This window comes from Kryptolebias marmoratus, linkage group LG12, assembly GCF_001649575.2.
Source record: "Kryptolebias marmoratus isolate JLee-2015 linkage group LG12, ASM164957v2, whole genome shotgun sequence".
Lineage (NCBI taxonomy): Eukaryota > Metazoa > Chordata > Actinopteri > Cyprinodontiformes > Rivulidae > Kryptolebias > Kryptolebias marmoratus.
Genome location: NC_051441.1, coordinates 17,339,728 through 17,355,117, shown reverse-complemented (window position 1 = coordinate 17,355,117; position 15,390 = coordinate 17,339,728). Strand labels below are relative to the sequence as shown.

Below are 15,390 nucleotides of genomic sequence, written 5' to 3'. Positions count from 1 at the left end.
GGGGGGGGGCTGGGGGCTGGCTTTATTTATCCTGCGATTGTATATTTGTGTTGCTATATTCATTTTAAATCAATATCTTCTGCCCTTTTTTTAAACTAGAGTTATATGAATAGTTTATTTAGCAGACTTGTACTACGGTAGTGGCACTCCACTGATGTCCCCCCTGTGTTTTATAAAGAGGCACTTCTGAGGATCTGTTTTTCCTCTGAGAATCTATTCATGTGCACATTTTTCCAGGTGGATAAAATCTTGAAGGTGATTCCAAGAGACAGACGGACCTTCCTGTTCTCTGCCACCATGACCAAAAAAGTAGGTGGACCATTTTCAGGACTTTTAATTCAGATGTGATGACAGCGGCGTGCGGCCTCAGCGTTTCTAGCCCTGCGGATTATAACGCCAACCATAGACGTTATGGGCAAACCCAGTCAGCTGTTGGGTTTTCCAGCACTAACGTTCCTCCGTTGGTTTAACAGGTCCAGAAACTAGAAAGAGCAGCTCTGAAGGATCCTGTGAAGTGTGCAGTATCCACAAAATACTCCACAGTAGACAAGCTGCAGCAGTACTACATCTTTATACCATCTAAATACAAGGTAGAGTGCTGCAGATCCTCTGCTCTCCATCTTTTATTTTATTTATCAGTCTGGTTGAGTTTGAAACTGTGTTTTGAATCTGTTTTTTTTTTTTTTTTTTTTGGTGCAGGACTGTTACCTGGTGTCCATCCTGAACGAGTTGGCCGGCAACTCCTTCATCATTTTCTGCAGCACGTGCAATAACGCCCAGCGGGTGGCGCTGATGTTGAGGAACCTCGGCATCACCGCCATCCCTCTTCATGGACAGATGAGTCAGGTACAGGCTGACGTCGGGCATATTCTTTGTTTCTCAGCTGCGGGTTTTGCTCAAACAGCTAAAATGTTGCTGATGATGATTCCTTTGTAGCTTCAGCTAGTGATACATTCAGACCGCATTTGGTGCTAAAATACTTCCTTTTTCGTTTATTTTATTTATTTAGTAAAAAGCCTAGTTAGTTATTAAACAGTAAGTATTCACAGTCTGCCCCTCCTTCCATCCCGTTGGTCAGAACAAACGTCTCGGAGCTCTTAACAAGTTCAAGTCCAAGTCTCGCTCCGTGCTGCTGGCGACCGATGTGGCGTCAAGAGGACTGGACATTCCCCACGTCGACTGCGTCATCAACTACGACATCCCCACTCATTCGAAGGTACCGTGCCACAGATGTCCACCCGTCTAATTTCTTTACCCGCTTCTCCTTTCCGGGTCGCGGGGAGCTGGTGTCTATCTCTGTCCATCACTGTGTGAGACAGGAAGGACAGCCTGGACAGGTTGTGTCAACGATCTGTTTTAAGTAAATTAATTTATGCGTCTGTCCTCCTAGGACTACATCCACAGAGTCGGACGGACAGCCAGAGCGGGCCGCTCGGGGAAATCCATAACTTTCGTTACGCAGTAAGAAAAATGTTTCCACGCCGCCATCCTTTCGTCGTCCTTTAGTCTCCGTGTCTGCGGTGACGTGACACTTCTCTCCAACTTCAGGTACGACGTGGAGCTTTTCCAGCGAATCGAAAGCCTAATTGGGAAGAAGCTTCCTGCTTTTCCCACTCAGGAGGAGGAAGTGATGATGCTGGTGGAGAGGGTGAGCGAGGCGCAGAGGTTCGCCAGGCTGGTGAGTCCCGTTTACCGTGTTCTTCTTTTCGCTGTTTTTTAAAAAAAGACAAAAAATAAAAAATGTGTTTTAATTGTAAAAACAGGATGTGAAAACCTGTTTTGTCCTGACAAAACAAAATAACAGACCTTAAAGCTCTGCTATAATAACGATTAGCCCTTCTGGTCGGCATCTCTCAAGCGGTTCATGATTTAAAAAATTGTGAAACTAGGCAAAAGTAAGAGAAATTTGATGAAAAAATATTTAATAGCTGATGGTTAAAATGTTAAATTAATTAACTTTTTGTATTGGATAAGTTCAAATGTATAAATATTTTTAAGTGGCACAAAAACAGTTTAAGTTAGTTGAAGTCTTGCTTAAAAAGGTAAATTAATCATACTTTTATTTGCTAAAATGAATTGCAATCAATAAATTAAAGGCCTAGCATTCCTTAGATCAATTCATACCGCCCGTCACCCTTAATGTTTTAAACAAAGATCAACTTATCTTGAAAAGTGAATTAATTATTGCCATTTTCGTAAAATGTTGAAAATATCGTTATGTGCGATCGAACCCAATATTGCAAGATCTCACACGATTTGATACAACTTGAAGTATGAGTTTGAAATGACTCTCAGCTACTACCACACCAAACTTGAGCTCAATATCTGTAAAATTGATTGAGGTGCAGCCATTTTTGTGTTCCCTAAAAGCAGTTAGCTGTGGCAGCCATCTTGAATCAGGTTGACTCGAAAAGTTAATGAGCTGTAGATGTGCATCAGTTTATTACTTTTGGAAAGTTTCATGAAAGTCCGTCCAGAGGTTCTCGAGATATTTTGTTAACAGACAGGCAAACAGACACATTGAGATCTAAATCCTAAATGTGGAAATGATCTGTTTCTCAGGAAATGAAGGAGCATGGAGACAAAAGGAAAAGACCCAAAGGCGGAGACGAAGATGAGGATGACACAGAACAAGCGAGCGGAGTGAGGAAGAAGGTGAAAGGAGGACCAGGAGGAAGAGGAGGAGGACGAGGAGGAGGAGGAGGAAGAGGAGGCGGGAAGAAGATGGGTGGAGGAGCGTGGAGAGGAGGGCGCTGAAGCATCCGCCAGTAATAAAATGTACATAACCACAAGACACAATGCCTTGTCTTGTTTTTGATGTAAAACTTGCCTGTTTTCCACCGTTCAGCTCAGAAGTTAATTTAATTCCAGAACATTGCTTTCTTTACTTGTGTACCACTCTTTTTTCCATTTGTAATAAAACTTCATTGTAAAACCTAAAGCTTGCTGATTCATATTATGGGGTTTTTGTTGAGTTTAAAATGCCTCAGCCTTCAGACAGAAAGAGGGAAAATGTCAGTTTATAACACGGGAAAGGCTGTCATTAAACATATGACCCTCTGAGTAAGGAAAAAATGACACCAATTATTTTTTTAGCGCTTTACTGCTGTTGAGGGTGCCAGTACATAAGCACTGAATCACCATTTTTACTATTTGCCCATTATTTTTATTTTTGTTTTGTTTTCGTCACATGTTTTTAATCAGCTACTCTTATTAAAGTTTGGACAAACTTGTAGAGAAAATACCAAACAGATTGTGGCTCTATCAGAGGTTTCTGCTACAGTTTCTGGTTGTGCCATTTCAAAATGGCTCATCATGAGCCACTTGAAGGGAAACTTTCAGGAAATAATCACAGGATGTACGTCTACAACCCGTTAACTTTCAGAGTCAGCCCTGATTAAGATGGCTGCCACACCTAACTCACCTTAGAAAACACAAAAATGACTAGTTCAGCCAGGTTTACAGATGGTAGGCTTTTAATTTCTGCTCTGTATATATACGTCTGCCTGCCTTATTAGGAGTGACAGACAGATGTGTGGTTACCATGGTGACAGTAATGAAGCACTGGCAGCAGCAGCGTAACATTCCTTTTGATCTTTTGCTTTTCGTATACAATTTTTTTATACAACCGTTATAAGACAAGACGCACAATCTATGGACAATTTCTTGTCCGAGTTGTAACTCTGCAACCGTGTAACGTCGGAATGTTGAACTGAATAGCTGAACGAGGATGATCCCTGTTGATTTCAAGGTCACGGGGTCAAATGTTAACGTCACAGGTTACCCCTTTGTGAAAGCCTTGTCCGTGCTCCAACTCTGCAACCGTGTGATGTAGGAATGCCAAACTGCACAGCTGGACACATCATGGGTCAAGGGTGATCCCTATTGATTTCAAGGTCACGGGGTCAAAGGTTAACGTCACAGGTTACCCCTTTGTGAAAGCCTTGTCCGTGCTCCAACTCTGCAACCGTGTGATGTAGGAATGCCAAACTGCACAGCTGGACACATCATGGGTCAAGGGTGATCCCTATTGATTTCAAGGTCACAGGGTCAAAGGTTAACGTCACAGGTTACCCCTTTGTGAAAGCCTTGTCCGTGCTCCAACTCTGCAACCGTGTGATGTAGGAATGCCAAACTGCACAGCTGGACACATCATGGGTCAAGGGTGATCCCTATTGATTTCAAGGTCATGGGGTCAAAGGTTAACGTCACAGGTTACCCGGAAATGTCACACCCTCTGTTCCCCAGCTTGTGCCTACCTACGGGCATGTTGTGCACCATTTGTGGTACATGAACATGAGGGGATATCATCACAACCGGTGCCAGGTATATTCTCTAGCAAATGAGTAGCTGTATTTAGTTCTTTTTTTAATGAATGTTATTAGTTTGTAACAAATTGATGTGTTGTTTTTTTTTTTACAGCCAATGATGGATGAGGGGAGAGAAGAGACCGCAAACTGAGAGCCCAATTGTTTTTAGGCTGCGCAGTGGGCGTGCGCAAAGCATAGACATATTTGTGATAGATTCACGTGAGGCGTCTATAGCAGCGCTGTCCTGACAATACGTGTATATTATTCCTCTTTTTATGTGGCACAAGACACTTTGTCGCGCCTCGGCGCAGTCGGTCCTCAGTTTCGTGCGGCAGAGGCGGTGCTCGGGCCGTGGGGTGCCGATCTGCGTCGCGTAGATCTAGCTGCGCTCCGTCCATCGTAGGCGGGAGCAGCAGTGGTCAGGTCCGCTGGCTTTGGGAGCAGTCCCCCACTCTCAGAGGGGGCAGCACTGTGTGCATGCGGAGCGGCGCGCCGAGCACGAAAACACATGCCTGCATCCCAGCGCTGGGTAGCAGCTAGTTGCAGACAGGCTCGCCTTAACGGGGGGAGGACGTCGGGAGGAAGCGCGGTGCTCAAGGTTCCGACTCGCTGGCTGATTCACTGACGACAGCGCCAGGTAAGTTTGTCTCTAATTTATTGTTAGGAATGATGGAGCGGACCGTGAACGCACCAGTCTGAGAGAGAGAGAGAGGGGGTCTGTTAAAGTTAATATGTCGGACTTTGTTTTAACGCGACTTCAGAACCGACCTTTTTGGAGTAATATAACCTGTGGTTGACACAACTGGTATGTTTTTACTCGAGTAAGTGTTAATGAAGTGACTAAAAGCAGGAGGGAGGGTTTGCTTGCCGACAGGTTAGCTAGCTTTAAACAGTTTAAACTAACGGTCGTTTACTTTTCATATTTCCAGCACCTTTTCGCCTTCATTCACCGTTTAATGGCGCATTCCTGTCATTAGCCGCAGCACCTGCGCAGGTTTATTGCTGTAGATATGAGCAGTAACTGTAAGTGCTGTTCGAGGTGAGGGGGGCAAACATTTCGAGGCTAACTGAGGTGTTCGGGTAATATAATGAGTGTCTGTGTCGTTCACGACTCCGCTACTGGCCTACGCAGTATGCGCATTATCACCACACAGACCAGTTCACTGTATGGATGACACCTTTACCAAAAAAAAAGTCCTGCTTTTACTTCTTCTACACGAGCTGGCTGTGTGTCCTCTGTGTTTGCTGTTGTTTTAATCACACACAATGATGAGGCTGTTCGGGAAGGAGATTTACCTCAGATTAACCTCAGGAGCTCAGGAAGTCAGGGTGCTGTTGTTGTTGTTGTTGTTGTTGTTTGTCCCTGGAAAGAGACAGAAAGCAGCAAACTGCCCCAAAAGAGGAAGAATAAAAGGACAGAATGACCTAAAGGAGACTAAATATCAGAGGGGGAATTACCACTGACAAAATAAGATACAGAGTAATCATTGAGCAATGCAAAGTGACCCCAATGACAGATCCAGCATTTGAAAACAAGACCCAAAGATTATACAGAAGCTCCCAACAGATCTCATATCAATGGAAACTCATCAAAAACACAAAATATGTAGACTTAAAATATTGTTTCTTTGGATATTTGAGAAATGATTCCTTCCATTGTGAGACTTCAAGAGTAAATCCTCTATTTGCAGCTCGATTATTGTCTCAAAAAGACATTTAAACATATCAGTCTGTAGTTTTATTTTGTGGATGATGATCTCAGGCGCCTGCTGAGAACCTACAATTTATCTTGTCCATATACATTCTGATAATTTACTTTTTTTACCAAAGGAGAACAAAAAACAAAGCCTAACAGCCATAGAGATGCTGGTTATATATAGAGCAACAAACCCAGTGAGTTTCAAAAAGATGACAAAAATGACAAGAAAAATCTAATACAAAATGAACATTTAATAAGACTCAAAACAAATCTATGTGGATGCTTAGAAAAAATAGTACCAAGGCACATAATGAAACCAAAAATGATAACAGATGCATGATGATATAACACACCTAGAAACTACACATTTGGAGACAAAAAAAACAGATTATGGTTATTTTTGGTGAGGTTGCACTGTGAAATCAGCAGCCAAGCTGTTAGATTCTGGTTTAAATGGCTTTAAATTCCAGTATGTATTATAGTAATTAAAGATCTAAAATGCAAAATAAAAGGAAAATCCCCTAACCTGTTAAGACCAAGTCCAGCAAACTTCCTGAGTATGCCTGTGCCTACTAAAAACAGTATAAACTAATAACCCCTATGTCTGTTTCAGGTGGCCACGTTGCTCTGGTAAATCCCAGGTAAGATGTCTCATCGGAGTGGGCAAGAGGACCCGGAGCGGTACCTGTTTGTGGACCGTGCCGTTGTGTACAACCCAGCCACGCAGGCGGACTGGACGGCCAAGAAGCTGGTATGGGTCCCCTCGGAGCGCCACGGCTTCGAGGCGGCCAGCATCCGAGAGGAGCGCGGCGAGGAGGTGCTCGTGGAGCTGGCAGAGAACAGCAAGAAGGTGGTGATCAACAAGGACGACGTCCAGAAGATGAACCCGCCCAAGTTCAGCAAGGTGGAGGACATGGCCGAGCTCACCTGCCTGAACGAGGCGTCCGTGCTGCACAACTTGAAGGACCGCTACTACTCTGGACTCATCTACGTGAGTGTTCAGACCTGGAGCCTTTTAAAAATGATTCCTTTTTATGTCCTTTTAAGCTTCTCACACAGGGGAAGAACTAACCTGAAACTCAGAAATCTTTTGGGTTTGTACGTTTAATTTAATTTTCCATCCTGTTCCAGTTTCCAAATGAAAAGAAAACGGGCAAATTTCCCACTTTTAGCCGTATTTCTTTTGCGCTCTTCTGTTAAAGTGAGTTAAAATATTCATGCGAGACTTTGTGATGAGTGAGGGCATTGAGGTTTTTGCTCCTCCGAGTGCCTGCTGACCACACGCTCAGACACACACTCTTTGGTATTTTAACTATTATCAGACCTGCTCTTCTTAGCACATCTTGACAACATATTGGTGCTACTCCCCTGGTTTGTGGTTCAGCTCTCCTCCAACAAGAAAGACTGTGTGTTTCAGTTTGTGTGGCTTGTTCTGTCTGCCTGCTGGTGGGGCTTGTTCGATTAGAAAGATGTCATCATGACCCTTGAGTTTGAAGGAATAGAGTTTAGGTCTGACAAAACCGGTGAGCTAATGGCTCGCTCAAATGTAGCCCAGACCAAAGTGGACTTCTGCCGTCTAACTCTAATCTCGAAAGATTTCAAAGTGGTTCAAGCGAACGCCATTTCCAAAACCTTTGCCTTGCTGTCAGTTTTGCATTGCAAGTTATTTACATGGAATCCTTTTTTTTTGCAAGAGCAAATAGCAGCAGCAGCTGTTTTAAGATGGCAGGTATCCACTTTGCTCTTAGTCACGTTGGTACGAACCTTTAGTCCGTCAGCTCCAAACCGAGGTCGTTCATCAGGTAAGATAACTTTTCCAGAACCCCACATCAAAATGGCTTAATTGTCCCTTTAAAGTCCCAGTACACGCCTTGTAATTGTAACGTGTTTATTTACCAAATATAGCAGAGCCTTTGTGTTTTTTCCAGTAGCCAGTCAATTTTTTCCAACCCACACGGTCATGTTAGAGTGTGTTATCTGACCTCTAAATCTTTAGAAGTGACACATCCATATTTGTCACCACCAAAGTTCGTAATGTTTACATCCCCACTTTGCTTTTGCCCCCATAATCTAATTTTCAGCGGAGATGGAGCTTGTTCTTGTGATCTCAACCCATTTAGCGGCACATTTTCCACTAATAGAATGTGGGTTATCACCTGGGAGACTCTGGTTCAGGGACTGCAGAGCAAATTGTTGCGTTTGTCTTAGATCCGTCCACAAGACGAAACATCCCCATTGATTTATCCTTAAAGAAGCGATCACATCACAGTGCAACAGGGCAGTAAATTACTGTAATTTGTCAATGCTAAAATAGTAGAAAACATCTCAACCGTTTCCCATGTGGCTTGAATTTGAATCTTATTTCACCAGCTCACTGTTCCGCTTTATTTTCTCTGTAGCAACATAAAAAAACACACAATTCTTACTTTATTTTTTGGGCTCAAATTGGCTTTGGTGCTTCCTAATTGTCCCTTTGCCTAAGAGAAATTGAAAACATGTGCTTGGCTGTGTTTCCTTTTTCTATCAGGAAGAAATTTTTTCCCCTGTTAGCTCACTTTAGGAGAGAAGCCCCCCCCCCCTGCGCTCCAAACTTTTTGTATTTGACTTACCCCCCTAGAGCTCTGCTCCGTCCACAGTAGACATAATATAATAGCCCCCGTAGGCTGTGCTCTTAGTTGATATTTCTGAGAAAACCTATATTTCTGAATCCTTTTGAGATCATCATGGATATATATAAAAAAACCCGATCTTCATAAGGTTGTTTTTTTGTTGTTGAAACCAGTGAAGTCATTTTATTTTGAAGGTTTGTTGAGACGTGCACCATCTTATTGTTAGATATTAAGGAGATTCTGTTCTCTCTGGAGCCCTGTAGGTCAGACTATAATTAATTGGTGGATTTGAACCAGAATCTGTTTCAATATTAAAACAAATGCATGAAACACTGTTTGTACAAAATTATTACTACTTTTTCTAAGCTGGGTAGCAGAAAGACAGGCGTTTTTTTGGCATTTGAGAAAATGGTGAACTGAAACGTTTGGTGACCTTATGTCGTGCTTTTGTTTTCAAGCTCTGAAAATGCACATTAAAGGGATATTTTGGCCCTTTTTTTTGAAGTGGGGTTCTGTTGAAAAGATATGAAGGATTAACATCTAACCTGTTGTAAAAAGCTCTTTAAATGACCTCAGTTTGGAAATAAAGAAACAGAGTTTTATTCTGACCAGACTGACGAGCTAATGGGTAGTCTGAATGCAGTCAAGACCAAAGTGGATTGCTGCTGTTTTAAAACAACTCCAATTTTTAAAAATTTTATACCAGTTTCTGCAGATGCTGTTTTCTAGACCTTTACAATGTTGTCAGGTTTGCTAAACATCATTTTTTGTTTTACATAGAAAAGTAGCAGCTGACTGTAGAATTTCAAATGCAGCCTGGGCACTTACAGGAGTCGTATCATAATATTTCTTCTAAAATATCCATGTAATGCAAAATTATGGTTTTATTTATGTTTAAATATTACAATTTACATGAACCACTCCATCTATAAATGGATGGCAGTCTGTTTTAGAGGTCTGCTTAGACAAGCCTGTATTAGCTCGTCACTACAATCCAAGTAGATCCACTTCCAAAGCAGATTTTTCTGTCCCAGAACAGCTTTGTCCTTCATAATTTCATGATTATTAAATTCCTCCCAGAGGTACTCCAAGCTGCATCAGAAGTGCTACAGCTAGCTGCTGCTTTCATATTTTACTTGCAGATAACTGAAAGGTTTCATGTAAATAATCATGTGTTGAGAAATGGATGATGGTGTAAAGATTTATGCAATAGACTGAGACTCTATGAAGGTTTAGAGCTTTCTACAAGATGTTAATTGTTCATAACTTTTCCAGAAAACCTCACTTCAAAAAGGCTAAAATCCCCCTTTAATGTTGAAGCGTGAAGCTACCCTTTTCAGCTCTGTGCATATTTACTTGTTCAAGTTATTTGACTTTAATGTGCAGTAAGTTTGCTTTGGTTAAGGCCTTCCCTTTAAATTCTTATTGCACCCATTAGTTTTAACATTTTTGTCTGTGCTGTGCTGGCTTCTTGTCAGATTCTTTGCTCATCTTTATTGATGTGAAGCTTATCAAACCCTTGGAGGCAACTTGCTTCTTGTTACAACTTTCTGTCTGCAAGGTGGTGAGTCACAGGCCAGCTGCAGAGCTACACGCAGGACAACGGCACACCGGCAGCGCTACAAGCAGGTCTTTGTGTCGTTAGATAAGCCTCAGCTGTCAATAAACCTCAACATTCTTCCACAGCGAAAAGACCTTCTGTTTGTCCGTCTGTCTGTCTGCTTGCATGTCGGTCTGTCTGTCTGTCTCGTGCCGCCCACTTCTGCTCTGATGCTGCCTCCGATCTTCATCACCTCGATTTCTCTGCTCACACTCTGTTTTCCTTCTCCGGTCCTCCTGAGTCACTAATCCTGCAGAATAATTTTTGTTTTTATAACACGCAAAAGCAATTTTTTATGTGTTTAAGTCAAAGGGGAACTATTTCTGTCGGCTGTTCAGACTCCCACACAACATTTGTGCGTCATTAACACCGTTGACTTTTCATGTCCCTTTGATTATAACAAAAAAACGGTTCCTGTTCTAAAATAGGCCGAAAATTGGTTCAGTTTTCAACAGTAACTTGATGCAGTGTATTTCAGACTATTGATCACATTTTGGGTACCTGCTAGGAACATTTGTTAGCTTTGTTGTGAAATTGGTGGAGTGTTGAGGGGAATGGTCAAAGTCTTGTGTGCTCCACACAGATCGGTGGCACTACGGCAGCCCGAGCGCCCTTTTTGTGGCCTCTGGAGCGGAGAATGTTCCCTTCAGCATGCTGGCTGTCTGATCAGAGGCGGCAGATGGACTCGGCTGTTGTGTCTGCTGTTGCCTGTGTGTTGCTCAGCTGTTACCAGGTCACACCATCCCCTCCCCTGGATCTGGTTTCACTGTGGAAACATCACCTTCTCTTTCCTGGACTGGGCCGGGTCATACGTAGCCGCTTGGCAGGCGGTGTTGAGCTGGTTGCATTCTGCTCAACTTGCTGGAAACAGGGTGGTGGCGAATGTCGCTGGGGCCCCCCTCCAGCTGCCCGAGTTCCCCATGCTGCACAGCTGAACGGAGAGAACAGAAAAGACGCCCCTATTTATAGCAGCATCAAACTCGGATAAATACATTTTTCATTAGCCTCAAAAATGAAATGGAAGAGTTAGAATTTCAGCACGGCCTCTCTCTGTCTCCCTGAGCTCTCCTTCTCTTCTGATGGAAGCAGTTTAAGAACACCACTCCGTGTTTGTTACACCTCTGCCTTTTCTACTGAACTGGACCTTGGGGAGCTTCGTCAGCTGGCTCATTCCTCCACTCTTCCTTTCTGTCTGCCTCTCTCCCTCACCTCCTTCAGTTTTGCTCCGTATCAGCAGTGCAGCATCAGTTGTTCGGTGCTGACTGAGGGCCCTAACTGAGCCGTTACGTAACGGCTGCAGCTTGCTCTCTGGGGCCCCTTTGTGACCAGATGGCTGCTGAGTCACTCCACCGTCTCAGCCTTGAATGTAGTTAGAACATGCCTTGCCTCTCGATGCTTTGATCTAAAGAGATCACCGCTTTGACATTTTTACATATTGGCTGTACTGCTGTATATGTTGTCTGTACAATATGTGACTTTTGAAATATTTAAAACTTATTAAAGCAGTGGCTGAGCTGGACACAGTCCAAAGATAGTGTGTATGTAAAGGTGTTAATAGGAATAGTGTGCTTTAACCTTTGCTGTAGCTGAAATAAAAAAGGCAAAAATTTCTATGTACACAATAAGATTTTGTCAGATCAAGTAAGAAAACCCAAAATACTCCTACTTTCAGATGAATAAAGGAGTTTTTTAATTTATAATATTATAATGTCTATGATTACCTATATGAACATCTGAATAAGGAAAAAGCAATGGCATCATTTTTTTTTATGGAAGTAGTTATTTTACGATTCTTCAGTGTGACAAAGTGTAACCTCTGAAACACCCTAATTACTAGGGCCTAATTACGCCCTTCTCTGTCTCATGAAGAATGCTGTCAGGGAGTGACAGAACAGGTGTGAGGTTGCCATGATGACAGGAAAGAGCCACCGGCAGCAGCTTTACCATTTTTTAAAAAACAAACATTGCTTCTCTTTACTCTTCCACAGTTTAGACATCAAAACATTGGTATTTTGTCAGCTTAGATTATTCCAAAATAAAAGTCTGAAATCATTACAGGGCTTTAGAAAATAAAAATGATGCATGTTGGTTGTTTGGACAGTAGCTGCATTGGCGCAGTTCAAAATATCTTGAGAAAATTTCTAGCTTAGTGATCCTGTGTTGGCAGTCAAAAGACAAGCTTACACTTATTTCATGTTTTAATTTCTCTGTTCTTGTCTTCTTTTTTAAGTCGTGTAATGGTCAACAGATATGTCTGTAACACATTTTTATAATAATTCTACTACAAATGTATCACTAACCAACTCTCTTACAGTTATATCTCTTTTTTTACTTCCAAATATTTGCATCCATTGATGCGTTTTAAATTCTGCAGCTATGTGCTAGGTACGCAAAGGTAGGATAAACCTAGAATGTCAGTGAGGAAGGTCGCAGTCCGGGCTGCCCTTGCTCTGTGTCATCTGTAGGTGGAATGCACATTCCTGTATAGCATCTGCTGCGTGAAAGAAAGCCCCTGCCCCACCAGGGCCTCTCACCCGGTCCTGGCTGCCTGGCTGCCTGGTCGATTTCTCCTACAGCATAGCTGAGAAGTTTTCAGACCGCACACAGTCTCTGGGGAGAGACTGCAGGGCTAATTGCACTGCCAAATGCAACACCACAAGTCAGAAAGGAGACTCAACATTTGCAGACCATGCTGGTTTTTACTCACATTATGAAGCAATGTTTTAGATTTACGGGCTCTCAGTGCAACTTTGGGGGATCTGCTTTAGTGTTTATTTAGTCACCATTCCCTCAAATGTGTCTGAGAGTCTGTTTTGTGTCTATCACTATACTACATGCCTTTTATAATGATGTAATCTCCTAAATTGTGTGTAATGATAAGCCTGGTCGGACTGATTTAAGAGATAGGAATGTGCAGCTACCTTTAAATCTGAACAACACTGATGTTGAAGATATTTTGTCTCCATATCCTCTGGCAGCTCTTATGAAAACTTATAAAAACTCTTCCATCGGAACTGGATAAATAACTTTTCACTTGTGTTTCTTTATCTGTAAAATTGCAGACTTACTCTGGCCTTTTCTGTGTGGTCATCAACCCCTACAAGAACCTGCCCATCTATTCAGAGAACATCATTGAGATGTACAGAGGGAAGAAGAGGCATGAGATGCCTCCGCACATTTATGCCATCTCTGAATCAGCATACCGCTGCATGCTTCAAGGTAAAGCCCATTAATTGATTGATTGTATATAAAAATGTCATGGCTCAGGGTTCAAAACTGGGGTTACGCCCAGTGAGTGATGGATATGCTTTTTTTGTCTTACTTACACTGATCCAAGGTTAACCTGGATACTAAGACTGTTTGTTTTTGTTTTAAGTTCTGCTTGGCTGTTTTTTTTTTTTTCTGGCAACATGAGGTTTGGCTGCACCGAACAAGTGATTAATGTGTGAAGACGGTGTGTGAAGTGTGTGAAAGTTTCTGGGTCATTTAGAAGATGTGACACCGCCGAGTACGTCTCAGAAGTCTGCGGTCGTTAAGGGGGTCAGATAACATATTAAGTATCTGGGAGGTTTTCCGGCCGTATCATTCGTTTCATGTGGTTATTTGCATGGAAACCCGAGGCTCTTCATCTCAAGCTGTAACACTCCAAACATCAGGGATTTAAGTTTTCCTTTTGATTAGTAGTGAGCTTGTTTGCAGTATTAATGATTCAGTTTGCAAATATTTCTCCAAACTTTGAACTGTTTTCAGATTAGAATAGAAGTTTAGTTCTTACTGATGATGCTGACAATTTATTATTATTATTGCCAACTTTTTGGCGTTAATGTTTTTGCATGTGTGTTGTTGTACGTGTGTTTGTTTGTTGTGTTAGCAAAATATCTCAAGAACCAAGGGACAAATTTTAATTAGCCTGTCAGAAAGCAATTCAAGATGGCCACCGTAGCTAAGCAACCTTAGCGAACGCAAAAATGACTATAACTCTATATTTTATTATAACCTAAAATTTGTTGTGGTAGTAGCTGGTATTCTAAATTAAACTCTTTGTGATAACTGATCGCACAAAATCTGTTAGTAAAATATTTCAGGAACCACTAAATAGGTTTTAATGACACTTTCAGAAAGTAATCTTTGGGTTGACATTTACAACTGATTACCTTTTGGAGTTAACTGGTTCCAGATGGCCGCCATGACTTTAGGAAACACAGAAATGACGATAGCTCAGCCAGTTTTACAGATATAAAGCTAAAATGGTTGTAGATATGGTAGAGGTTGTAGCTCAAAGTCACTCCCATTACATGTGTAGCATATTTGCTTAACACTTTGGCATTGTTGGATTCAACCCTGTTTGTTCTGCATTTATTGCAGTAAATCTGGAGATCACACCAACAGCAAAGTAACATGTTGCGAGGGCAAGACTTCTAAGATTATACAGTGTGAGTGGAGAAAGGCTCGCCTGATAGGGTTGATTCCTTGCATCACAGGAATTTATAGAAAGTGTAACAGATGGACAGTGAGAGGGGGTGGAGAAGAGGCTCAGGGGAAAAAACAACATGTTTAACAATGTCTGTCTTCAGGTTGTCATTAACTGGATATGCTGCAGTGATAACGTAAATGAGTTTTTAACCTCCACATACTCCACATAGAGGTTTCATGCCATGCAGCTGCTTCCTTTTTAAACTTATAGCACCTAATGGAGACGCTGGAGTCCCTCAACCACAGGGATCAAGTGATGACAGTCCAAAATGCCAGTACAGCCAGATACGCCTTTAAAATGTAGTTTCATAAAATAGTCTGAACCTTATCAGGCTTCCCAAACAGGTAAATACAGCTTCAGGTGAACAACAGCATATAGCATATTACACTATGTCATTTTATTTAAACATAAATTAAGCCAGCCTATACACTCGGTGTTTTAAAAATTCAGCAGCTGCTTTATTAACCTTCAGCAGCAAGAACTGGAAGCAATCCTTCTCAGTATGACCTTTTAGGACTCTCACATCATTATGGAGGAATTTCAGCCCACTTTTCTTGACAACGTTGCATCGGTTTATCGAGATTTTAAAGTCTTCATTAATGCACAGATCTCTTTAGGTCCCACCAAAGCGTTAAAATTGGATAATTTGGATGAACCATGGCAACTCTTCTGTCACTTTCTATTTTAGCCGTTTTTGT

At 42.0% G+C, this 15,390-nt stretch overlaps 2 protein-coding genes across 3 annotated transcripts in view; both read left to right on the top strand.

Moving 5' to 3' along the window:
- Positions 1 to 2,941, top strand: part of ddx47 (DEAD (Asp-Glu-Ala-Asp) box polypeptide 47) — a 6,440-nt gene extending 3,499 nt beyond the window's left edge. The window contains exons 6-12 of the mRNA XM_017416617.3: positions 238 to 309; positions 474 to 590; positions 700 to 846; positions 1,079 to 1,216; positions 1,391 to 1,461; positions 1,549 to 1,678; positions 2,563 to 2,941. Of these exons, the coding sequence (XP_017272106.1) occupies positions 238 to 309; positions 474 to 590; positions 700 to 846; positions 1,079 to 1,216; positions 1,391 to 1,461; positions 1,549 to 1,678; positions 2,563 to 2,757 (870 nt within the window). The 3' untranslated portion in view covers positions 2,758 to 2,941. The remainder of the gene's footprint in view (positions 1 to 237; positions 310 to 473; positions 591 to 699; positions 847 to 1,078; positions 1,217 to 1,390; positions 1,462 to 1,548; positions 1,679 to 2,562) is intronic.
- Positions 2,942 to 4,616: 1,675 nt separating this feature from the next.
- Positions 4,617 to 15,390, top strand: part of LOC108236130 (myosin-10) — a 56,542-nt gene continuing 45,768 nt past the window's right edge. For both annotated transcript variants that reach the window (XM_017416591.3, XM_037978574.1), the window contains exons 1-3: positions 4,617 to 4,947; positions 6,623 to 7,000; positions 13,281 to 13,437. In XM_017416591.3, coding sequence (XP_017272080.1) covers positions 6,656 to 7,000; positions 13,281 to 13,437 — 502 coding nt within the window. In that variant the 5' untranslated portion in view covers positions 4,617 to 4,947; positions 6,623 to 6,655. The remainder of the gene's footprint in view (positions 4,948 to 6,622; positions 7,001 to 13,280; positions 13,438 to 15,390) is intronic.